This window comes from Amblyomma americanum, chromosome 1 (genome assembly GCF_052857255.1).
Source record: "Amblyomma americanum isolate KBUSLIRL-KWMA chromosome 1, ASM5285725v1, whole genome shotgun sequence".
Taxonomy (NCBI): Eukaryota; Metazoa; Arthropoda; class Arachnida; order Ixodida; family Ixodidae; genus Amblyomma; species Amblyomma americanum.
In genome coordinates this window covers 371,473,192-371,498,923 of record NC_135497.1, presented here as the reverse complement: position 1 = coordinate 371,498,923, position 25,732 = coordinate 371,473,192, and the positions used below count along the sequence as shown (strand labels likewise).

General features: G+C 47.6%; 1 protein-coding gene across 1 annotated transcript in view; it reads right to left on the bottom strand.

Moving 5' to 3' along the window:
• LOC144122118 (uncharacterized) overlaps positions 1-25,732 on the bottom strand; it is a 61,272-nt gene that overhangs the window by 5,026 nt on the left and 30,514 nt on the right. The window contains exons 5-8 of the mRNA XM_077655649.1: positions 22,282-22,426; positions 12,438-12,482; positions 10,164-10,293; positions 1,068-1,158 (exon numbers count right to left, since the gene is read on the bottom strand). Coding sequence (XP_077511775.1) covers positions 1,068-1,158; positions 10,164-10,293; positions 12,438-12,482; positions 22,282-22,426 — 411 coding nt within the window. The remainder of the gene's footprint in view (positions 1-1,067; positions 1,159-10,163; positions 10,294-12,437; positions 12,483-22,281; positions 22,427-25,732) is intronic.

Below are 25,732 nucleotides of genomic sequence, written 5' to 3'. Positions count from 1 at the left end.
AATTTCGACCACCTGGGGATCTTTAACGTGCACTGACGTCGCACGTCACACGGGCGTCTTAACGTTTCTCCTCCATAAAAACGCAGCCGCCGCGTTCGGGTTCGAACCCGGGAACTCCGGATCAGTATTCGAGCGCCTAACCACTGAGCCACCGTGGAGGGTAAGCGCAGCTGTGAACAGTTGAAAACAGGCACCATTTCTAACCCAGAAGTAGTGCGCAGTAGGCATGCATGGTAGATTCCATGCATTTAATTCGCAATTTTTCGTACTGTTGCCTAAAATTACTAATGCCTTCTGCTTCGTGTTGAACACGAGCGAGACGAATAGTTCAATTCGATACCTATCTCCTATCCATTTCTGGTAATCGAGAAGACACGAATATTTTCTACAAATCCGACACTCTCAATGGCAACCACAAACATGCATTGATTCTCCCGCAGAGGCCAAGGCTTGGCGAGGTGTATTCAGAGCTGCACAGGAGCACAGCAGCATCGCACGGAGTTCTGTCACCCGTATACGGCATTGGCTAGCGCTGCCGCGTGCACGTTCTCAACGAAGCGTAAAAAAAGCTGCTAAACGCGACCGCCGTATAATTCGCGCTACCACAAAGCTCATCGCCACCAAATTTGGAAAACAATCTTATAGACACAAGTAACCACCGTGGGCAACACAAAGCTTTTGCGTAGGGCACCGGCACATCTCTCAAAGGGCTCCAAGCGGTAGAATTTTGTGCCCGCAGTTCGCGCTGCGAACTACTGCCTACAACTGGGCCTGCTCTCAAGCCTCGCAATATAAACGAGTGAAGATTCTATTTTTTACCTATGGCTTTTTGCTGCCATAGCCGAGAGAAAAAATTCTGGATGCACACTAGACACACAATTTCGAATTGGAGAAAAAGACGCCATGGTTTAAATATTGCCACGCCGCGGCGACGGCAGGAAGTTATTGAGAAGTAAGACTGGGAGGAAGGAAGGAAGGTTCGCCGCAATATCTCGGGGCAAGTGCTGAAAACGCAGTGCCGAAGGCAAACAGCGATCGATGATTTGCACCCGCGCACAAAGTGTTACCCGTGGAGGGGGATGCTCGCGCTCCTCTTCTGCAGCGTCTTGCCTCCTGTCCCCTTCAAGACTCTCCTGCACGATCTGCATCAAGCGCTCGCTGGAATAAAGACAGAAAGAGGCACATAGAAGTCGTTACGTTCTTTTAAAGAAAAGCCAGTGTTAATGCAGAAAAGCCGGTATCGTCGCCGTCTTTACCCGCGAGCGAAAAATGGCGCATCTCGGTGGACACCTCAACCGCGCCGTAAGGGAAGGGCTTTTCCTTCCCTTACGGTGCGGTACGGGTGTCCTGCGAGAATTGCTAGAGAGGCATCATTTACTTTAATTAAAACCAATTTGCATTTCAAATTTCCTTCCCTTACGGCTCGGTTCGGTGTCCACCGAGATCTGTGACAGGTGCCCTTTGCTTTCACCTTTTTTCGGTGTAGGAGCGCACCTGTAAAGCAAGCAGCGTGCGAGTGCTGAACACCATACCTCAAGGACGACATGGGCGAGAGGATCGGGCTCCGAACGCTGCCGGCACTCTTCTTCTTTGCTCTCCTGTTTGCTCTCCACCGCTTCTCCTTCTTCGCTTCAGACTGCCTCGCATTCGGCAGCATTCAACAAACTGCTGCCCCAAAATTTCCTGGACTTCATTGTCCCACAACTGCTGCGCGGGGTTGTCCTCGGCATAGCGCAAAGTATCAACCAATGTCGAGGCAAAGGTGAAATCTTTACACTACAAATGCTCGAGTATCTTTATTTCACACACTTGCCATTCAGGCACAAAAGGTGAGGTGCATTTCTGAAGTTGACGCAAAGCACCATTGGAAAATCGTCTCCCAACTACTTCCGGGTCTAAGTTTGTCTCACGCACTGTCTTTCGCATAGCGGTTGCCGTGCATGCATGCGTCGTTTATTCACTCATTTATATGTGCTGCGACGCCGCTTATTGCACACCATCACCATAAGATCTGCGGGTGCAGGGCATGAACGCGTCCTGAGCGCATAAATTGACAATAACGAAAGGTAGGAGTGCTCTGTCGTGGTTATAATATGCCTGCGTGGGCTGGCTGTTCTGCGTATGCACGGCAGTCGGTTGAACGAGTTTCTTGCGTCGGTCATTATACATTTGTTATTTCGCCGCACTACGAAGGCAACGAAGGGCTGAAAAGTGCGCATTTTAGCAGACGATAGATGTATTTTCCTCACAAGTGGGTTAGCAAGCTGTCCATGCATGCCGCTGTGCGAACAGCGCGTCTCAACACATCGCACTACGTACGGCTAGAAAACATCCTACTATTTACATTATTTTGGTTGCATTTTGTGCGAAAACACACGACGAAGCATAGCAGAGTCGATGTCGCGTGAGTCTTGCGATGATGCAATACAATCAGCGGTGTTTCAGTGTAAATAAATTTGTGTTAGAAGCGATATTAATACAGCGACTGCTGTGAAGGAAGCGAGCATGGGGAGCAATTTGAAACCAGAAATAGCGAAAGGAGATGACTTCCCATCATCGTATGCGCTGAATCTGAAAACGTACCCCACCCATTTGCCCCGCCGCGGTGGCTCAGTGGTTAGGGCGCTCGACTACTGATCCGGAGTTCCCGGATTCGAACCCGACCGCGGCGGCTGCGTTTTTATGGAGGAAAAACGCTAAGGCGCCCGTGTGCTGTGCGATGTCAGTGCACGTTAAAGATCCCCAGGTGGTCGAAATTATTCCGGAGCCCTCCACTACGGCACCTATTCTTCCTTTCTTCTTTCACTCCCTCCTTTATCCCTTCCCTTACGGCGCAGTTCAGGTGTCCAAAGATATATGAGACAGATACTGCGCCATTTCCTTTCCCCCAAAAACCAATTATTATTATTATTATTACCGCACCCATTTGGGTCCTCTGTACACTGTACGAAATCATGTAAGTTATTTTTCGTGCAGGAACTGGAAAGGCTCATGCTCTTGGTGTTGTCGGCCGGCCACTTGGAGAAATCCTCACCAAGAACATACAAAACGCCATTTGGAAGAATACCGAACAGCACCTGGGAAGCGATCACTTCATACTCTCTCTGGAGATAAGCACAAACGCGTGCAAGCGCAAAATAGGTATCGCAAGAGTTACGAACTGGGACAGGTGGAGAAAGGCCCAGGCATCTACTGCAAATACTATTACCGACCTAGAGGAATGGGTTAAAGATGAGGTGCACTCTTTGAAAGCCTTTACAAAAGAGGTCTGCACGACAGAAGATTGCCCAGCGGTCGATCCGCACCTTCTACATTTATGGGAAGCGAGGCACTCATTGACAAAGAGATGGCGCAGACAACGGCTTAACCGCAAACTCAAGAAAAAAATAGAGGAGATAAACAAAAAGGCAGAATCCTATGCCATATCCTTAACCAGACAGAACTGGCATTCGCTCTGCGATGGTATTCAGGGGAAGCTAGGTGTGTCAAAGACTTGGAAGCTCCTACGTGTCCTAATCGACCCCAGCAGCAGCAAGTCGGCCACTAAAGACAGGCTCACGAAGATCGTACACACCACCCCGGGTACGGACACAGAGTTGATCGAAAAGCTCAAGACCAGGTATCTGTGCACGGACCAAGTCGTGGAACAGCCGGAGTATCCTGGACTGCCAAATCCCAAGCTGGACCTCCCACTCACGAAAGAAGAAATCAAAGCAGAAATCGCGGCCATGAGAAAAAATGCAGCTCCAGGTCCAGATCAAATAACAGCGAAGCTCTTATTTAACCTCAGCGATGACACCATCACCGCGCTGGTGGAATGCTTCAACGAGCAGCATTGGGCTACAGGAACGTTACCAATATCCTGGAAGACAGCCGAGGTTCGGTTCATTCCGAAGGCGAACAAACCCCTTAAACTGGATAATCTACGACCGATATCGCTGACCTCGTGTTTGGGGAAGCTCATAGAGAGGGTCATCAACACGAGACTGAGTAGATACTTAGAAGAAAACAACCTCCTACCTAATACTCAATTCGGCTTTCGCCCTCACCTATCGACACAGGACGCCCTCTTGTACCTGTACAAAGACCTCCTTGAGACACCTCCCAAGTCACAGACAAGGGCCATCCTGGCACTTGATTTGAAAGGAGCGTTCGATAACGTTCTACATAAAAACATCCTGCAAAGCCTCGCCGATACCAACTGTGGCGCAAGAACCTACAACTATATCAAAAACTTCTTATCAGTCAGGCAAGCCACTATAAACTTCGGTGGAATAAAATCAGATCCCATCACTCTAGGCCCGAGGGGAACTCCGCAAGGGGCGGTACTGTCACCCCTCTTGTTCAATTTGGCTATGAAAGATCTACCAGGCCTTCTTTCCGAAATCCCCGGCGTCAAACACACATTATATGCGGATGATATCACTGTCTGGTGCAACTCGGGGAGTGACGCCGAGATCGAGGAGCGTCTTCAAGCAGCAGCCGACACGGTGGACCGGTACGCCAGGGAGAGATGTCTCCAGTGTGCGCCGGAAAAGTCCGAGTTGCTAATCCTGAAGAACCCGAGGACACCCCTAGCGCAGAACATCTCGGTGTATATAGAGAACCACCCAGTACAGAAACCCACGGAGATCAAGATACTAGGGCAGTATATCCCGCAGGGGCGACAGAACACCACCACTATGAAGAAGCTTACAACATCCACCGAGCAAATCCTCCGCACGATACATCGTATCCGAAATAAACACCATGGCATGAAGGAAAGGGACACCATCCGCTTAGTGCAAGCTTTCGTGATCTCTCGGATAATGTACGGGACGGCATTCCTTAACCTCTCCAGGTCGGAAATTGAAAAGTTGGAGGTACTCATCAGGAAAGCCTACAAGACGGCACTGGGGCTACCAAACTCCACGCCAACAGCAAAGCTCATGGCTCTAGGAGTACATAATACCCTCAAAGAGATGTGGGAAGCACAATGGTTCTCACAACTGAATCGGCTCGCACTCACAAAACCCGGCAGAGAACTGCTCGATAAAATCCATGTTAATCTGCCCTATACAATTGACCAAAGGGAAGAGGTCCCACGCGATGTGAGAAGACGCATAAACGTGCACCCCATTCCGCGGAATATGCATCCCGCATATAACACCGAGAGGAGGAAAGCAAGAGGTGAATCCCTGCAGAAGAAATGGGACAAGCAAATTAACACCCTTTACGTGGACGCAGCAGGACCAAATAATGGAGTCATGACTATTGTGGTCTCAACGCCTTCAGGGTCGATGGTGAACTGCGCCTCGGTGAAAACATCTAACCCCACTCACGCAGAGGAGGCAGCTATTGCATTAGCTGTAGCATCTAACCCCAACGCCGTTGTGCTCACTAATTCCCAGAACGCCTGTCGAAACTTCAATAACGGATTAATTCACAAGTCAGGGTTGTCATTGCTGACTAAGCATCCACCCAACCAGGTCTCAGTAATCTGGTTCCCCGGTCACCTGGAACTACCAGGAGGAAACGAAGCCGCCCACAGGCATGCCCGAGCTCTTCTATACCGGACGTCTCCCCCTGATGACCATGAAGGGTGCCGCGACCTAATAGGCTTAGCAGTGTATGCTGACAATCTTGCGCCATACAGAACAGACAGAAAGGAGTACCCAACACCACACAAATCCCTCAACAAGTTAGAAGAGAACACCCTTAGGAGACTACAAACCAACACCTACCCAACACCAGCTAAATTACACCAGTGGTACCCTACACTATACTCTCCACAGTGTCCACATTGTGGAGCGGTAGCTAACCTCTACCATATGGTGTGGGCATGCCAATATAATCCCTTAGTTGACCCCATTCCCAACCCCTCGGAGGAGCAGTGGGAGGCTATTCTGCTCAGCGATGATCCTGACCGTCAGCACTGGCTGGTGGGGAGGGCCAGCGCAGCAGCAGCAGCCAGTGGACTACCGGACTAGGCGGTCCACCCACATGTTCGGAGAACATTGAAGAAATAAAGACGTTTGTAATCAATCAATCAATCCTCCTTTGGCGCCGTTAGCTCCACTTCCTGTATAAACACCCGAGTAACTCAGCAGTAATTATGTGCAAATGAATTCGTCATGCGCGTACCGACTTGACGCTCCATGGCTGTCGCTCAGAACCTGACATTCGCCAACGCGATATTTTGTGATCTGCGCATGCGCGTCAGTCTGAAGTTTCTTTAACGGCGGCGTTCCAGGACTACTCATAACCCACCCTAAAAGGTAAACGCACTTCCTGATGGGGAATGGCAAATGATTTCCGCTCATGTAATTATCGGTTAGAGAGAGAAAAAAAACAAAGAAAGGTGCAAAATTTATGTGCATTTATTTTTGAGGAGTTGTTTCAACGGCCACTTTCCCTAAATCAACGCAAAAGGAACAGACCCCCAGAAGTAAACTAGAGGTAATCTGCGTATTGTTAAGGCTAAAAAAAAAGGAGAAACAAAAGTATCAGTATAAGGCGGAGTCTAATCGCTGCCCTACGCGTGTAAAAACCGAGCGCGAATCGACTGCACCACAGGAGCAACGGAAATGGCAGGTTTTAGTTGTGCACTTACTCGGTCTGCGCGAAGGCTGGAAAAATAGGAGTGCAGTGGGCTCGCGCAGCTGATCATTTACAAACATTGGGATCACACCGGTGTAGCAGGCAGAGAGAAATAGGTGGGATAGTAGCTTGACGAGCCCTAGCGGTTAGTAATAGGGCCGTCAGCAATAGCCATATCAATTTCTGGAATTTAGAAAACAAGATCAGTCTAGACGCTCTGGCTCAACACATTTTGACCATCACACATAAAAAAGCACTTTCGAAAAGCGCACGTCTTTGGCGAGCGCAAAACAACCACCCCCCCCACCCCCCAAACCACGTAACTTCGTGGCGCACATATCACGTGACCTCTGTCCCTCCTGCGCTACGGTGCCTGCCGCTGCACGCTGCTCCAGCCCATCCAAGAGAGAGAAGCACATGCGACACGTTTGCCACATAGTGAGTGCGCTGCTACTCGCTCCCTTTCCCCGTGCTCCATTGTCCCCACAAAGGAAAACAAAAATTAGTTTTGGGGGAAAGGAAACGGCTCAGTATCGGTGTCGCATATCGGCGGCCACCAGAGCCGCGTCGTAAGGGAATGAATAAAAGAGGCAGTGCAAGAAGAAAGGAAGAAAGAGTTGCCGTAGTGGAAGGCATAGCACAGCACACGGATGCCTTACGTTCCCGCAGAGACGGCGCTCGCCATTTCCGCTTGCAGAGACCCGGTGTTCGGACCCAGACCACCGCTGATCCGGAGCAGTTTTTCTACCAATTAAGCCAAACGTATGCTACCTTGTAATAAACACTCCATATTAAAGACCTACTCCTCCTTGGGGAATTCCCCAAACATTCGATCATTTGCCTTCGTCATTTTCGTTTTTACAATGATCGCCTCCCAGTGCATCTCTGAATTTGATTTCGTCGTCTTTTAAGTCCGCTGTACGTGGCCTTGTGCTATACGGAGGCCTTCTAGCTAGAAGGCGGAGGTTTGTACGTGAGAGGTGCCTTTTAACCACGGCGGGTGCTGCCGGAATGTAGGATTCATAACGCACACACATACCACGGATGTCGGTGGGGGAGAGGATTGTGCTGATAACGCAGTATACGACATCTTGCCTGATCTGCTTAACGAGCTAAACACAATCACCGGCCGCATCGAAACCAAGGCACGCAACCATTCGTGCTTAGCGGTATGCGTGTGTGGTTTATTGGGTGTAACGTCCCAAAGAGACTCAAGCTTTGAGGGACGCCGTAGTGCACTGACATCGCAGAGCACACGGGCCTCTAGCATTTCGCCTTCATCGAAATTTGACCGTTGCGGCCGGGATCGAACCCGCGCCTTTCGGATCTGCACCTGAGCGTCAAAACCACTGAGCCACCGCGGCGGCCTGAAGACTTATGCGTAAATACAAAAAAGGGTGAGTATAGATTCCTAGAGTTCTGTCTTGGTTGTCTGGCCATAAGGCTCAGCAAAACACCGCCTGTCTCAGCTCATTGCCGACTTGAGTGATTTATATCCGCACGAATATCATCACGAGAAGAAAACCGGGCGGACGCCGGGCAACTTCCAAAACCTGCTATGCATGACTAAGAGGCTCGAGTTGCGTACGACAGCTTCTATAATTTGGGCGATTGGAAACTTCCGCCTTTGCGCACAATGGTCGCCGGCGTGGCGTGTGCGATCGTGCAAGCGACTTTTCACATTTTTATCTCGAAGCGTCTACACCCGTTTTCAGAAAGTCAGTAATGCCGGCAACATTTTAAATCCCTGATGTATTGAATGGCAAGACCTTTCGCGCTTACAAAAAAGGTCATTTTTTTAAACAAGAAATAAATAAGGACTGACGAAGTTCCACGGTGCACCGAGGAAGTGCTGTTCGGTGCTGTAGCTTCGATCATACGATCGAATATTTTACTAAATAGTTACAGAATACTTTTTGTTGAGGCAGGGGCTTCGGATTATAATGGGAATAATTGTTTAGGCATAAATGTGTTTTTTGGAGAATAGGGCTGAAATTCAGTGACCGTGAAAGTGTGCGCCATGTGTGAGTTCCTAGCGTTTGGGTCATTCATGTTCTTTTCGTGAAATAAGCTGTTGGAAAATATATATACACAATTTTTTAGGTTTTTATTGTAGAACATAATGCGTGTCTAAGAGGGTGAACAGTGTAATATTCTCTTCTTTTACGTCTACGAACGTAACTACACCTATTTCATAATTATGCAAGGATGAATCTAACACCTGAGACAATGCTATTACTGTTGTAGCCTTGTACCTGTTGTTGCTAAAGCCACATTGACATTGAGATATGATTTTGGTTATCTCCGAGTAGCGCCTTTGTTGTTTCGCAACAAATTTTCCGAACACAATATAGGATTGATACTGAGAACCGAAATTGGTCGATAACTGCATGGCTTCGGTCCTGGCCGCGGCGGTCACATTTGAATGGTGGCAGGGTGTTATAGGCTCGTGTACCTTGCGATATTATTGCACGTCACAGAACCCCACGTGGCCGAAATATTCCGGAGCTCTCCATTACGGCGTCCCTCATAGCCTGGGTCGCTTTGAGACGTTAAACCCCACATGCCTACTAAGCCAAGCCAGCTGAACGGACCATTTTACTATCAACGTGTTAGTGAACTGGGATAACTCCTGCAATCTTACATGACGGAAGCCAACAGTCGCCTCAACCACGAAGCATAGGGGATGTATTGTTTTAGAACTAATTTGTGGCGTTCATAAATGCGAGATCAATAGGGTAATTATTTGAACATAACTGATCAGAAAGTTCAAGAAAAAACAACCACACGCCGCCGGTGCGATCTGAACTCGTGACCTCGAATCCCACCGGCGGCATTTGGTTGCTGTTGCTTCTGCTTTCGAATCAGTTATTAAAAAATGTTTACTTTATTAAGCTCCCATTCATGAACACCAGAAATTAATTTTAAACCAATACATCCCCTATGGTTCGTGGTGTCGGCGACTACAGGCTTCCGTCAGGTATACGTCACAACGAGCTTCTACTTTCTCTTCCCCTTGTCTGCTATCTAGCAATGTTTGAAATATCCATATATATACATCCGTAAATAGCTTGATTCCTTAATGTTGTGAGAAAAGGTGCAAGATGGTAAATTTCCTGTTTCAATGTTCTCACAGGTATCCCACCATGTCCTTTTGCCAGGTTTGTGGCGAGATTATTTACGACGGCTGTGACCTGACAATTGCAAATGGCCTTCAGTAAAAGTCTCATGAACTCGTGGCATCTCAATGCCCGGGAACACTAAACTGTTCACCTCTCAGTAAAATACTGACGTCGCTAAATAGCTGTATTTGGTCATGCATCACAAAAAAGAGCGCACGACGACTAAGCACAGCGAAGAAGAACACGTTTTTGTTTCGTCAACGTATTTCTTCCTCTAATCCAGCACCGAAATGGCAGCGCTCTACCAGTTAATTATAACTGCGTGCAATTAAAATAGAAGCGAGCGCGGATCTACCGAAGCCGATCCCAAAAAGCACTTCCCCTCAAAGCCACCATCGTGGTTCGACTGAGGCGCCCCTTTAAATGCAGGCAGCTGGTGAGCGTTCCAATCCATGTACTTACGCTTCGCGGCGCTTGTAATCTACCGTCTGCTCCTTATACATCCGCCTCCTAGTCCGACGGGAGCAATGCCGGGCCCATTGGAAGTATCCGTGTCCTCTTGGGATGTAGCGAGAAGTCCAGGGAGTAATATCTGCGCATGCGTCGCACGCGTCGGTCACGCAGCAGGCACTGAGCAAAGACCGCGGCCCCCTCTCAGAGGAGCGCCGAGGACGACGTACATCGAACTTCGTCTCAGTGAAAAACAAAGTTTGGAGGATGCTTAAGCTTCGTCTTGAACAGTGAGACGTGACGGCGTACTGCAGTGTTCCGAAGGGGTGCACGGAACGCCCTCGCGAGTTCTGCGCGACGCGTGGCCCGTTGGACAATTTATGGAAACGACGCCTGTCTCACATATTTCGGCGGACCGCCGAACCGGGCCGTAAGAGACGGAAAATGAATTGAAAATTGGTTGTAAGGAAAGAAAATAACGCCTGTCTCACAATTCTCGCTGGACACTCGTACCGCGCCGAATGGGATTGACGCGCGGTTAAGGTGTCCACCGAGATGCACCATTTTTCGCTCACGGCCAACGCCTGCCGACGATACCTGCTTTTCTGCGACCCGAGCTCGTCAGTGCTGTGGCGTTAATAAATCATTAATCACTTTCTGGCTATGCTGGTGTTTGTTGGGCACCAAAAGATGCGCTCACTGCAGACGAAATTGGGCTTCACCAATGGCGTGTTTCTTCTCGCCACTCAAAGTGAAACTCGTTAGCTACGCCCAGACTGAAAGGGACTCCGTGATGACTTCCCGGAAGGCGATAGCGCTGTAACCTAGCCTCGAAGATCCACTACCCCCTCCAAAAAAATGGGCAGAGACACTCAAGGGTGCCTGCGCGTGAGAATGCGAAAGCATTACTGACCCTGGAAGCAATGTTCACGCGCGAAATGTTCTTACCTGCATTAAAGTTCTTTTCTGCTTCTTCGGCGTTTGCGTGTTTGCGCGGACGACCGCGTTTCACTTCGGGTGGTGCCGGTGTCGAATCTTGAGACGTTAATGGTTCGCTGTTCATTGCACGAGCACACACACACAATCGGCCGCTATGAAATCTAGCGACGACGTATGACACCACTCTTCCACACACGCACACATAAGACGCTAGCCGGAACGCTGTACGACGAACGATTGAATCACAGTTTCGGTACGAAAGACCGGGAAATGGGGGTGCATATGGCATCGGTTCAAACCTCTGTCGCAACCTAGCCTCCAACTTGACTACCAGGTATGTAACCTGTAGGGGTCGACGAGACAGCATGAAAATATGTCGCAGTAATGGCCTGGGTTTAAAACTGATACCGCGGGACCCCAATCCGCCGTTCTGGGCTGGATTTAGATGCTCTGCATTTTTGGCTATGCGGAGGAGGGAAGATTTAGTTGTTAGTCATTTCCGTCTCATTTGCCGCTGTCTTTAATATGCTGTACGTTGTGTAAATCTCCTCTATATAAACTTCAGTCCATTTCCTCGCCAATTCCCGCCGTTGCAAGTCATGACTACACCGTGTGATACCACCCGGGACGCTGTACGACAGACGGTTGTCGGCACTAACGTAGTCGGCAAAACTGGCGCCACATTGAGGTCAGCCAGTGGGGAGTGTGTATAGACAAACATGTACATGAATATCTGAAATGACGGTGCTCGGCTTGTGTGCACGTCATAAGGCCGCTTGATGACGTCACCATATTTTTGTTGCCATCGCTAGGATTTTGTGCGCCATCTCAGGGTACACACATACACACGCCGCCGGCTTTTCTTGTAATTGAATTAGTAATGTTTTCGCCTTTGAAAAAAAGCAGCCGTGAGTGCACGGCTTTTTTCCTTTACGGAGAAGATCGCTGGCGGCAACACCTGTAATTGGCTGTTGGTGCCCTCTACCATATAAAACCTCTAATTGCACCACCAATGGCACCAAGTTTGTCCTCAAGTGCCGATTAAATGTCAGTGATCCTACAAATACATCAGTCCATGCATCGCGTCCACATTTCTTCACAAGTGAGTCGACGGTTACTCCGCGAAGGCCGTTACGAAGCGCAGTTTTTCTTGCGAAGTTGGCTTCCTGCTCACGCGTTTTGCTAGCAATTCTTTCTCATGTTCGACACAAGCGTAAATGAAAATGCTGTTGTTGCATGCGCACTCCGCTTTTCCTTCATTAGCGGCAGCCCCTGCGCGTAGCCCTATATCGCCCATTGCATCGGTGCAAGATAAAGGCGGCTATAGAAATAGCTCAGGGGACTTACCCAGCTCCCAGTTCTCCTCCTCGACGCTTTCATCGGCCTCCGTTCCTGCAAAGAAACGTCGGTGTCGCATATTGAGGGGCTTTGACGTGTTGCCACGCGACCAAAGATGCGTGCTCTGCAGGCAACGCGAACTCAGCCCACGGGAAAACTGGGGAAACAAGCGGCGGCATGACTAATGCAATGGCACTGGAATCAGTTAAGTGCTAAATGGGCGACAACTTTATCGAGCAGGAAAGTGGTTTGGTTTGCTTTGGTTTACGTGGGTTTAGTGGCCAAAAGCGACTCAGGCTAGGAGGGACGGCGTGTCTGGAAATTTCGACCACCTGGTGTTCTTTAACGTGCACTGACATCGTACAGTACACGGTCCTCTAGCATTTCTCCTCCATCGAAATTCTACCGCCGCTGCCGGGATCGCATCCGCGTCTTTCGGGTCCGCAGCCGAGCGCCATAACCACAAATGCCACCGCGAAGGCAGGAGACATAACACCGTGAAGCATAATATACCGGAATAGTGCATAAGGTAGACACTTTTGCTGGACTGAGAAAAGGATAGAATTAATATTAAAAAATGCTGAGATAAGCACCATCAACGGAACAGGCTACAGCAAGAACATTGGTGCTAGTAAAGGAGAAGTTTCAAAAGTCCGCGTACATTTAGTGATAATTTTTTTTGCCCAAAGTTTCTCTATTCTGGAAAAACACTACCCGTCTTCATTCTCTTCTCTACATAACCTCCATCCATATCACAGCACCCTTGAAGGAGGCGGATCTACTATTGAAAACACTCGTGAAATTTTTCTTGCATCACTGTGCGGATGACGCATTTTCAACCTACGTAGCCTTTCCAACGCACGCTCGCGTTTGTTCTGGACAACAGGCATAAATCGAGGAGAGCTAGGTCCGGTGATTCAGTTTGAGGATGCAAAAAAAATGATGTTCAAGAGGTGAGTGATGAAGGCGATTGCCATGTAGCGATGGGCTGCACGTTGCCGGCGCGAAGGAACCAGTTGCAGAAATGTTTGACCGGAGATGGCACGCTTTGTGTCGCTCGAAAAACTTCCCCGAGTTGTTTCACAGACCACACATCGCCTGTAACGGTCTGCTCCTCGCCAAATTCCGTCCTGAGTGGAAAGCAAAAATGGCGAACATCCCTCAGACGGATTGCATTCAACTGAGTAGTCGCGCTAGTTGGCACGTGTTCATGGTTAATGAACGACGACGCTGCGTTGAGCACGACGTTGTCGTTTTGGGCTCGTTAACCGTGATCACTCAGACGAACTTCATTCATCTGGCTTTGCCTGTTCCGGGGCTGATTTTCACTGCAGGAGCCCTTTTACGGAGCCCACATTGGGCCTGCGCGTGGATGAAGTCCGTACAATTTGGCAGCAGCCCCAAGGTGCGCCCCTGCAGCGACGTCGATGACGAAGAGGTTGAAGCCTGAAGCGTGAGCTCGACCGCTCGCGGTTCTCAGAACATTACCCGCAACTGGCCCAGTCTGCAGCGACTACGGACCGCTTCGCTGTCTCACGAGCCGTAGCTACCGGGCATCCCTCAATAAATGTGGACGGCGTTCTACACATCCCCCCTCAAAGGCCCGGATGATGCCCCGGAAGTTGTTCCAATCCGTTGCGATTCACTGCGATCGTTCTATGATAACTCAAGAGGCAGTGAAGCGCTTTGAAGCTACATCAGGGTGCCTCATAACGTGCAGCTACAAAAGGAAACATAATCAAGATGATGACACATATGCACTGCGCGGAAAATTTGTGGAAACAAACACCTTACACTCAAATATCCAGGCACAGTCACTGTCCCTGAGGCACTATAGTTTAGAGATAAAAATGGTCACGTAAGTAAATCTGCGCGATAGAAGTTAGCAAAAACCCGATTGGAAGATTGGTGGCTCAAAAGCATAGAGGTGACGTAAGGTTAGTAATGAGGGACTGAAAACATACTTAAATGACGAACTTTGACACCCAGTTATGACACAGTTAAATAAAAATATAGAAAGCCGGGCATAGTGGCAACTGCCTCCACACGGTTTCAAAGCGGACGCTACTTTCTTACATTTTTCGTCCCTTCCCTCCCTTCCTTGAAGTTGAAGTTGAAGTTGAAAGTTTATTAATGCATTCAAAAAAAGGTTACAAACGTATACAGCGAGAGGTCCCATGGTACTAGACCGCGGGCGGGACCTCCCATGACAATAAGTTTCAATAAGCAACAAGATAAGAAATACACAACACATTAATTAGCAATGCAGAGAATGAATACATAGTGAAATATGAGTTACTGAAATATTTAAGTAAACAATTTAATGCAGGAGAATGTACAATAAAACACTCACAGATGTCGCGATACATAGGATCAATAGCAAAAAAAAGAAGAAAATCACATAAGAAGGAAAAGCTTTAATTTGAGATTGAACAATGAAAGCGTATTAGTTTGTTTCATGTCCAAGTTCAAAGAATTCCAAAATGATATGGATGAAAAATTAAGGCAATGTTTCCCGCAGTTAGTTCTTATCTTAGGCAGTAAAAAGTTATCACGCAGCGCAAAACGTGTGACGATGTTGCTTATGAGCGTGCCGTGTGAAAATATGCTTAGCGGGATCTGATGGTGCCGAATCTTAAAGAATAGGATACCAATGTTGTAAAAATAAAGGGCCGAGATAGGTAGAACGTTTAAATCTATGAATAAAATGCGTGAGGGTGACATTCGAGAGGTATAGGTTATGATGCGCATGGCTTGCTTTTGCAGTTTTATTAAAGGCCAGAGATGAATATGATAGGTATTACCCCAAGATGAGATACCGTAGTTTAAGTGGCTGTGGATGAATGCGTAGTAGAGGGATAATAAAGTTTGGATTGGGAAATAGCTTCGCGCTTTAATTAGTGCGCGTAACCCATACGAAGTTGTCTTGCACGCTTCAGATACATGATGATGAAATTTTAAGTGAGGGTCAATGATAACCCCAGAAATGAATCTCGATCTTGTGACGAAATAGCGGCAGAAGTGAGGTATAGTAGTGGTGTAATGGGCAATGGCTTTTGAGGGGGATGGAAAATCTGAAAACATGTCTTAGTGACGTTTACGGACAGGCGGTTAATGTGGCACCAGCGCTCAAGAGAATAAGGTCATATTGTAGGTTATATATGAGCTGATTAATTTCCTGGTGCGATCATATCATGGTAGAGTCATCTGCGTACAGTATACTATTGGAATTCTTTAAAGAAGACGGTAAATCTTTAATGTAAAGTAAAAACAATACAGGGCCTAGAATAGAACCTTGTGGAACAACCTTGTTAATTACAGCTATGTTAGATGCGTGATCGTTAATAGTGACTATGTGCTCTCGGTCGCAGAGAAAGCTCTTCAGGAGCATTAGGGTAGGTCCAGTGATACCGTATGATTCCAGTTTGTGAAACAAGATGGAGTGATCGATGAAATGAAATGCTTTACTAAAATCTATGTATACTGCTCCTGAAAGCAGTATACATACATCTCTACAAAGGTATACACCTCTACAAAGGTGGTGATAAAAATACTGTCACTAATTACAGACATATAGGCATAATTCCAATATTTTCGAAAGGACTTGAAAAATTTAAGTTTTCTCGTCTCATGAAATATTTTTCAGTAAGAAATGTTTTCAGCGACAACCTACATGGTTTCAGAATCGGTAGGTCGACCGAAACTGCTCTCCTAACAATGCAAGAATTTATACTAGGTAATATTGATCAGAACTACTTTACATTAGGCCTTTTTGTGGATTTCACGAAAGCTTTCGATTGTCTAAGTCATAATATTATCATAACTAAACTGTCCCTTTATGGAGTTCGTGGCATACCCCTAGAATTGACTAAATCGTATTTTAGCAAGTGAACACAAATGGTATGCTAGGGAAACCACCAATCAAGCTTTCTACCCATTATTAACGGAGTTCCACAAGGAAGCATATTAGGCCCTCTTTTGTTTAATGTTTTTATCAATGATATTGTCCTCATTGACAAATCAGTAAAGTTTATCATATACGCCGATGATTGCTCAATACAGATGCCGGGGACAGATGAAGGTATGTTCATAAAACAATGTGAAAGGTTTCTTTTAAAATTATCCTCATGGACACAAGTAAATGGATTGAAACTTAGTCCATCTAAAACCAAAATTATTGTTTTCAGAGCAAAAAATAAAACATTTCAGGTTCATCACCCAATAGCTTATGAAGCCCAGAATATTGAAATCGTAGAATCGCATAAAATACTTGGAGTCATGTTTAATAGTAACTTGAACTGGGACTTACATGTTGAGAACATATGCAAAAAAATTTCCACAACAGCTGGGGCGATCTCACGCTGCCAAACGTTCCTACCGACGCAAATAAAAATCGAGCTCTATCACGCATTACTTGCGTCCCACATCAATTATTGCAGTCTTGTCTGGGCCACCACTACAGCTACAAACAAGCATAAAATTCTTAGAATTCATAAAAGAATTATCCGCTACATCGGAAATCACCCATACCTCTCACACACTGGCCACTTGTTTACAACCTACAAAATAATTCCCGTGACATCTTTGTACGACTTCAAGGTTTTACGTACGTTTTATTCTTCAAATAGCCCATTTCATGACTTTCTAATTTCAACCGCATCACTACAGCGTCACGAACATATCGTTTCTACCAGAAGCACTAATGACTGATACATTCCTAGCTTTCGTACTAATTATAAACATCAGTCACTAAAACTTAATCTCCCCTCAGTTCTAAACACATACATATTTCATACCAAGCCTACGATAAATGAGTTGAGGCAGCAATTCCTTAATATATTATGAGATCAACACTTAAACACTGCCTTGCATGTTATTACTTATGATATTGATTTTGTTGTGTTTGATGTTACTGTTCCTTTTTAATCACCTATAAACTATTTTTCCTTGTTTGTCGTTTCCATGTGTGCAATATGTTTTTCTATATTGATTTTAAGACATGATATTGAAATTCTGCGCCCCATAGTGAAATTTCAAGTAGTATCTCTTTTATTTGCAATGTACATTGAGTGAACTTCACGCTGCCCTACCTTGTTGTGGTCTCTTGGGCCCAGTCAAGCTGCCTCGAGCAGCTTTTGCCCAAGAGCTCCTTCCATGTATATGGCAAAATAAAGGAATTGAATTGAATTGAGAACATTCCTGTATCAATAGCCAGCCTAACGTAATCTACAAGAGATGCTATGGCAGTATCTGTAGATAGTCCGCGGTGAAAGCCGTGTTGACTATCTGTCGATATGTGAAAATTTTCAATATAACTTGACAACCTTAATTCAATTAATTTTTCTAAAATCTTGTCAAAAAAGGAAATAATTGCAATTGATCGATATTTATTCCGCAGAGCTGGATCACCTTTTTTGAAGACCGGTATTATTTTCACTTTCTTTAGCTGCTTGGGATCGATACGTTTCACATGCTTTCCATGCATATTGTCCACGCCGGGGGGCGGTCGTGTTTGAATTAGCAATTACGGATAGAACTTCGTCTGGACATGTGGGGGTAAGAAAGAATGAATGAGGGCAGCGCTCAAGAGAAGGTGCGCACAACGAAGAGAAAGGATAATTAGATGAATTGAAAAAATGGTTGCTATATGCATTCGCCATTTCCTTAGGGTCCGATAAAATAACACCACCACATAAAATAGATTTAACAGCATTAGGAGACTGATGAATGTTCTGAAATTCGTCAAGAAGCTACCATTTTCGCTTAGAATTATTAGTATGTCTAGATAACTGGTTTTCATAGTAGCGTCGTTTAGCTTTCCTTAGAAGCGATGTTAGTATACTGGAATACTTATTATATCTCAATTTAAGACGAAGATTGAACGGCGGACGTTTAGTTTTCTTGTACATGTTTTCTTTTTCCCGCACATAGTTTAACAAAGCAGTAGTTATCCACGGGGAAACGGGGGTATTATATTTTCTCGTGGAAGATTGGAGTGAAGTGCATTTATTGATTGCTGATGTAATTATTTTCGACAGCTCATGTACAGCCACTTCTGGGTCCAAGAGAGCCAAATGTATGAAATATCAGTATTAGACATGCATTCAATATATTTTTCCGTATCAAAACTGACTTCTTAGTAGACTTGTACAAAATGATAGTGCGTAAAGAAATACCGGGAAATGATCAGTGACATCACACTCTATCACACCAACCGGAGTAGCAATGGGAAAATTGGAGAGAATATGATATGCATAACCATAGCTGTAGAAACAGGTCGTGTTGGCTACGCCGATGGGATTAGTTATGTCAAGCATATCGATATTAAAGTCGCCCATAATGAAAACATTTTTATTTTCGAGTGATAATTTTTGGAGTGCTAGTTCAAAAGCCCGGCAGAATTCAGACGCATCATTTGGAGGGGACCTATAAATAGCGCCGCATATAACCTTCTGTGTATCACCAGTAGATCGGCAGTCAATTTCTATCCAAACCGTTTCGCATTTATTCACATTCAAGCACAAATCAAGGCGTCTTTTGTAGGCAATGTTCTTTGAAATGTAGATAGCCGAACCGCCATAGGGGTTATCAACACGGTGGGCGTATTCGCATGAAAAGCCAGGAAAACATACAAATCTTTATCAAGGAATGATAGCCAGGTTTCAGAAAATGAAATGGTGGAAAATTGATGCTGAAGGGAAGTAAGCAAAGCGGTTATGCTATCGTAATTCTTCCGTAGGCTACGGGCATTGAAGTGGATGGCAGGCAGACCTTTAGATTCGGATAAGATAGAACGAGCATCTTCCGGGGAAAATGATGCCATCATGGTGGTTAGAAATATGTAGAACGTCAGCACCAGTATGTCTATTCACGGAAAATGTCAAGGTCGCCTACATTATTTATCCGAAACACTGTGCTGTTCTGCTCCTTCCTAGCCAGAACAACACAGTTCGATGTCCACAAGAACGCCCATTTGTTTTCCTTCTTTAGCTTGTGCGCCTTCGAAGAAAGGTACTTATTATCAAGTGAAAGATGCTCATTGATATATTTCAAGTGAAAGATGCTCATTGATGTTCCCTCCCTCTCTTCCTCCCCCTTCCTTTCTTCCTCCCTCTCTTCCCTTTCCTTCCTTCCCTCCCTCCCTCCCTCACTCCCTTCCTTCCTTCCTTCCTTCCTTCCTTCCTTCCTTCCTTCCTTCCTTACTTACTTACTTCCTTCCTTACTTCCTTCCTTCCTTCCGTCCGTCGGTCCGTCCGTCCATGCCCTCTTTCACAAAGCAGCACAGGTGCGTGCGCCGAAGGGGACGAACCCTGACTGCCATTTCTGACGAGGTTCGTGCTATGAAGGCCATGCTGCACTGAGTGTAGGATGCGTCAGCGTTAAGCAGCCACGCCTCCGAGTGAGATTTGCTACCAATGGCAGCCATCGCCGAAGCTTTCAACTAGGACGTAGCCCAGTTTAGCACATAAGTTTTCCAATTTAACCATGGTGCGCAGTTTCAAGGACCAACTTGAAAGCTTCAACGCCACTGACCATGTTCTTGAAAGTGGAGACTTTTCCATCCCTGACTTTGCTGAAGAAGGCGCCTGCGAAATCCTCACATGATCCTTATCTCCTTCTTCAAAAAGAGAAGCCAAGCGAGAAGATTTTTTTGTCCCCAAATTCCTGAGTGGAGATACGCTAGAACCTTGTTTCTGAAATAGTTTTGCCTTCCTCCAGTGTTCTGAAGCGTATTTGAAGCTGCCTTCGATCAAGATTTTTCAAGTGACCGACAGTTTCAGCCGAGGTTGATATCCTCTGCCGTGCTTCACGACGATCATCACCGGTGCCAAGTCCCTATTCGATCATACCAGATTTTGGTAATTCTCATTGACAGTGGTTTCACTTCAAGCAGGAAGAGGAAAGTCAGGGAGGTTAACCGGAAGAACAAACTGGTGAGCAATTGGCTTTATGAACTGTTGCTCCGCCGGTAAATCTTTATCAAAATGCCACGGAGTACAAAAGGTTTCTGTTCATCGATGAAGTGAGCTCCGTCTGTGGACTTCCACACGCAATAACAGTGCAGTACCTCTCAATAACACGTCTAAAGAAACAGAAAAATGAAGGATTTATGCTTTCCCGAGTGTTTCTATGTGGGCGGTCAGAGCTCCCTTCTGCGCAAGTTGCGACCATCTTGAGAAGTCCGCTCTGCTATCTTGCGCCATTTAGTGCCCACGAAATGTCAGAAAATATTTCGAAATTTCAACATGAGATCAAATAGCGGAAAACACTGATATCAAGAAAGAAGTTAGATGAAAGTAGAGCATTCCTTCGTTGTGTTCTCCTATTTTTACAGTGGACAACAGTGAAGGCTGTCTATGGACCCAGTCGTGCCCATCGTGTCGCTGCAGGTATCATTCACAATATGCCGCCCTAAGTAAACAAATGACCCAATAATAAGAACAACGGTTCCTCTCCTTTCCCAAGATCGCTGTCTTTAGGGAACACGGGACCTGGGACCCGCTCAGATCACATCCTGGTTCGCAGTACAGATATAAGCGGGAGATGAAAACCGACCTAAACGGCGACCACAGTTGTCATCAATCAAGAAGGGAGTCTCTCGCATAGCTGCCGCTATTCAAAATGCATAAGTTGGTGTGGATTCATACTTGGCAGCGCAAAAAAAAAAACGAGGAAGCTCCCACGAGAAACGAGGAACGTGCGGCTGGCCGGCGCCTAGAGCCATCTTCCGACCGTAGGGCAATCTGCGCAAGCGCTGTGGCTCCACGCGAAAGCATGTCGGGCAGCACAGCGGATCGCGCTATGCATAATCTCTATTGTTCCCATTCAAATAACGAAAGTTCGAGTAAACATCCCGCTAATTGTCTTTGTTCTGAAACTTTTCCCCGCTGATTTGAAGATGTTCAGTTTCAGTGCGAAGCTAAAAATGGATTTGGCTTTTCTACGCAAAACGACTGTTTCCTTTAATACAGAATGTGCCTGTAATGACGATCCAGAACGAACGCAGCTCTTTTGAGCCCTACAGAGAGAGCATGCGAAAAGTGAAAAAGAATTAACATAGGAGGGATCTGGTGCAGAAAAAGGTGGGCTGAGCGCATTAAAGGCGAGGTGCGGTGTATCTCGTCAGCCTCCTCGCGGATGAGCAGAGAAGCGTTGGGCTGGACCCTACCGCGCATTCACCAAGGCGCAAGCAAGCAGGGGAGGAAAATGGGTCACAGACAAAAGAGACCAGCGTACACAGTCAGTACGGCGTAAGGCAGAAGGAGACACTTGCGGTGCAGAACAGTGTGGGCCGACGCGAAGGCGACAGTGTCGTCGCTGAGAGAGCCGCAAGAGAAGTGAAGAATGTCGGAAGAGAATGGGGGAAGGTCGATGTCGTCGGCGGCGAGGGCTTTGACACAATAAAGAGAACGAGTAGCGTCCGGTAAAGGATTGGGCAGAGAACCCGAATTCAGCTCGAGCACAGTCGAAGACTGTGGCACGGCACGAAAGAAAATCCCAGCCCAGAATAACAGCATGGGAACAGAATGGCAGCATGCACAACAAACTTTTGTGCAGAGGAAGTCCTCAATCACAATTCGAGCGGTACACGCTGCGGACGGCTTGATGTGACGAGCGCTGACAGTGCGCTGCGCGCTCCAGTCCACACCGCTCTGGCTTTCTCTGCAAACGAATTCTCCCCTTCGTGCACCTTACAGACAGGTTAACAAAAACGCGCCCGATCAAAGCAAACAAAGAAATCCCTACACGTATAGACATTTTCTGGCGTTATCTCTCATTCATAATGACTAATCGGTTGCTATGCACCACATGACTACCTCCAAAGAACGGATTCAATAAACACCCTACTCACCTGTACGGCATGCAGCCTCACCGAGACTCAAGGTGGACAAAGATAGGCTGGCGTATCCTCTTTCACAGCCGACGCCATCGCCTTGGAGTCGCTCCTGGTGACCGAGACCTCTCGCCGCCGCATGTGACGTATCGTCTTTACTCACCTGCGTTGTGTATCGCCGCCAGGAGTCGGTTAATTAAGGGCAGTGCCAACACATCGACACCTCAACTGCAGCAATTTTTTTCTAGCCCATGCGTTCCGACAACGGCTAAACTGTACCATTTGCTCTCAAGTACACGCATGAGTTTCCAGAAAGGGAACGCGCGAAGAGTAGCCCGCGCACTCCATGAGGCGCAGGGCGAGTTTGACGCATGCGCTAGCGACTCAAGAAGAACGAATGCTGCGGGGCAGCCCGCTCCGCCCTCGAGACGCGACTGCATGCAGCAACAACAGTCGCCTAGTTCGATTGAACTGAAAATAATTGTTGAATTCAAAAGATTCCTTGGTTTCTAACGACACCCCTACTCATTAGCGTACAGTCGCAAGAAAACGTAAACACTAGGCTTACATCCTATCTGCAAAAAATATCGCGGATTGTGGCCTATGGGCTACGTGCTCGCCTCGCAGTCTGGAGGTCCTCGGTTGAATTCCCAGCACCTTCATAAAACGTTTTAACGCGTAAGCGTTGAAGACGCCGTTAGCCAGAAAATCCGGCGTCGGCTAAGCGGTGTGAGAGAAAAATCATGAGAGTGAATCTGGTAGGTGGTGCCCAGAGAGCAACCCACGAGGTAGGTGGGCCATCTAGGTCACGTGAGCTAGCTTGCTGCGTGATCACAACCTGCCTACCGGGTAGTAAGAAAAGTGCCCACCGTGGCAGTTAAAGTAATCATTGGTACGTGCCCTGACAACGCTGCAACCTTAAGTTTCACCTCACCCCGAGTAACCGCCGTCCGATCTATCCGTCTTCATTTCTGCGGAATGACCAATGTTCGATACTGAGTACAGCTCCCACACGTCCCTCGCAAGCTGCACGCAACTACGTTTACGTTGCCTATTCAGCGTTCAGGTGATCCAGGACATATGTTCACGATTTTCAAACAATTTTAGAGGTCATGCTCTGACAATTGTGTGACACTGCAGCACTGAACCTATAAGGACTACTCCGCTTCAACGCGTTTGCTGCCATTTGCACTCACGTGACGTCACGGTTGCCCGACATCGCCTGGACGAGTCCTGCCATTTGGACTGCCCGAGTGGCGTCCTAAATACCTGTGGCAATTTTTCAATCATATCCGAGCATTTAGCACTTTCGGCGATTTCCTTATAAAATTTTTAAAACTAAAAATCGCTTTGCGAACATATCGAAACGGCGCGCAAATTCACGCAAATGCAACATCAGCATGCGATATCTATCTCTAAAGAGACCGACCATGCAAAAGAGCATGGTCCGTTTTTGAGAACTTTCTAACCAGCATTGGTCAACTTTCTGCTGCACGGCGCAAAGTAGATTCACGGCCCAGCCAAATAAATCGCTGGTTCCTTGGTCGGATTTGAGCTGAGTTTCCGATAACATGCATATCAATGTGGGGCTGAGAGCCCACCTTTGTGCGAATATGTTACAGCAGTACACGCTTCGGTGCTGGGTTCTTAGGGAGTTGCAAACTTAAGTCGATCAAAATCAGGTGCGTCTTCGCTTGGTGCACATCGAGATAAACAGCAGGAGCCGCTTTGCGGCGTGCTGTTTCACTGCTCGTGCTTCGCCACCCAAGAGTGGCGTCGCGAAGCCGCCAACGCTCCACCTCCCGCCCAAGAACTGGTCGCAGTCGCAGCCGTTCCGTGTCCTGCCCACCACTTCCAGGCCAAAGGGTCCACGACTCTTCCACACAGGTGAGCTGGGGGCCGCAGTCTTCCTCGCTCGAGAAGGAAAGCGCGGAGCTAAAAGCACAATTGTCCTCCCAAAGTCGCGAAATTGCTGCTCTAAAAGAGCAACTGCAAAACCTTTTAAGGCGTGAACACTTCCCACCGACATTGCCCCCAGTGGTGCAATCGCCGACACATCCAAACGTGCCCCGTTCCTACTCCGTCTCTTCCCTCTCCGCCTCCTCCTCGCGCGCCACGTCACCGGCACGTGGGCTCCCCGCTAAACGCAAGTCCGCCGATGACGCCAATTCTCCCTCCCAACCAGTCACTGACAACCTTGTACATCAGGTGACGTCTTTCATGCAAGATTTTGAGAAACGCATGATGGCGACGCTAAACACGTTCCGCTCCGAACCTCAAACGTGGATGGAGAACATTTCTGACCGCGTGGCGGCGCTGGAAACCCGCCAGAGCAATCTGGAGGCCAATGTCGCGCAGTTATAAAACTAAGATTCACGAGCCTCTCCCCAGAGCTCATACGCCACCCCCTGCATCTTCCGCTCTCTCCGTCATTGCCCAACATGGCTGCGACACCCCAACGCATTAAGGTGTGGCAGTGGAACTGCAGGGGTTTTCGCTCAAAGCGAGATAACCTGCAGCTTTACTTACAAACCCTCTCTAGCCGCGACGCCCCCGCGGTCATTGCGCTTCAGGAAACTCTGACGTCAGTCAAGCTCCGAAACTACACCGCATACGAACCTTCTACCCAGCCACAGACCAGGGTCGCCACGCTCGTACATCGCAATCTCACTGCGATAGAGCACCCATTAGAGGTAGACGACATAGACGGTCTCCTGCTGGAGCTTCTCCCTCCCACACGCGTCACTTAGCTTCCTCATCCTCAATCTCTATAGACCCCAAAAGGTCCTCCTGCCCCTCTTCTTGCGGCTTTCCGCAAGACTCTCTCGATCAGTTCGAACAACTCTCTGTTGGTAGTGGGTGACTTTCACGCCAATCACATCAGTTGGGGGTACCGCAAGAACTGCCGCAAAGGCACCTCCCTGTGGTCATTCATTCAGGACGAAGGCCTCTCCCTTTTGAATGACACCACGATCCCCACCCGTATTGGTTCCAGTGTTCAGCACAACACCAGCCCAGACCTCACAATTAGCAAACACATTCGCGACAGCCGATGGATCAACACGACACACTCCTTTGGCAGCGACCATTATATCATTTCCATAGAGGTCAATATCTCTTCGATTACCTCGCCAAAACGACGAGAGACACAGGTGGGGGATTGGGACAAATTCCGCCAACTTCGGCTCCTAACCCCGAACACTATCACGGACCTCTCTGAATGGACCGCCAGCCTCAACCGCGATGTCGCCCGCGCTACCTCCACCCCTCCCGAACCTGAGGACATGTCGGCTGCTGACAGCCGGCTCCTCCACATGTCGGAAGCACATGCCAGCCTGCAAAGGCGCTGGCTCAAATCAAAAGCACAATCGGCCGCTCAAACGCCGTATCGCTCATCACGTACGCGAGATTGAAACACATGCACGCGACCTGGCCCATCAACAATGGGGACAAGTCTGCGATCGCATGA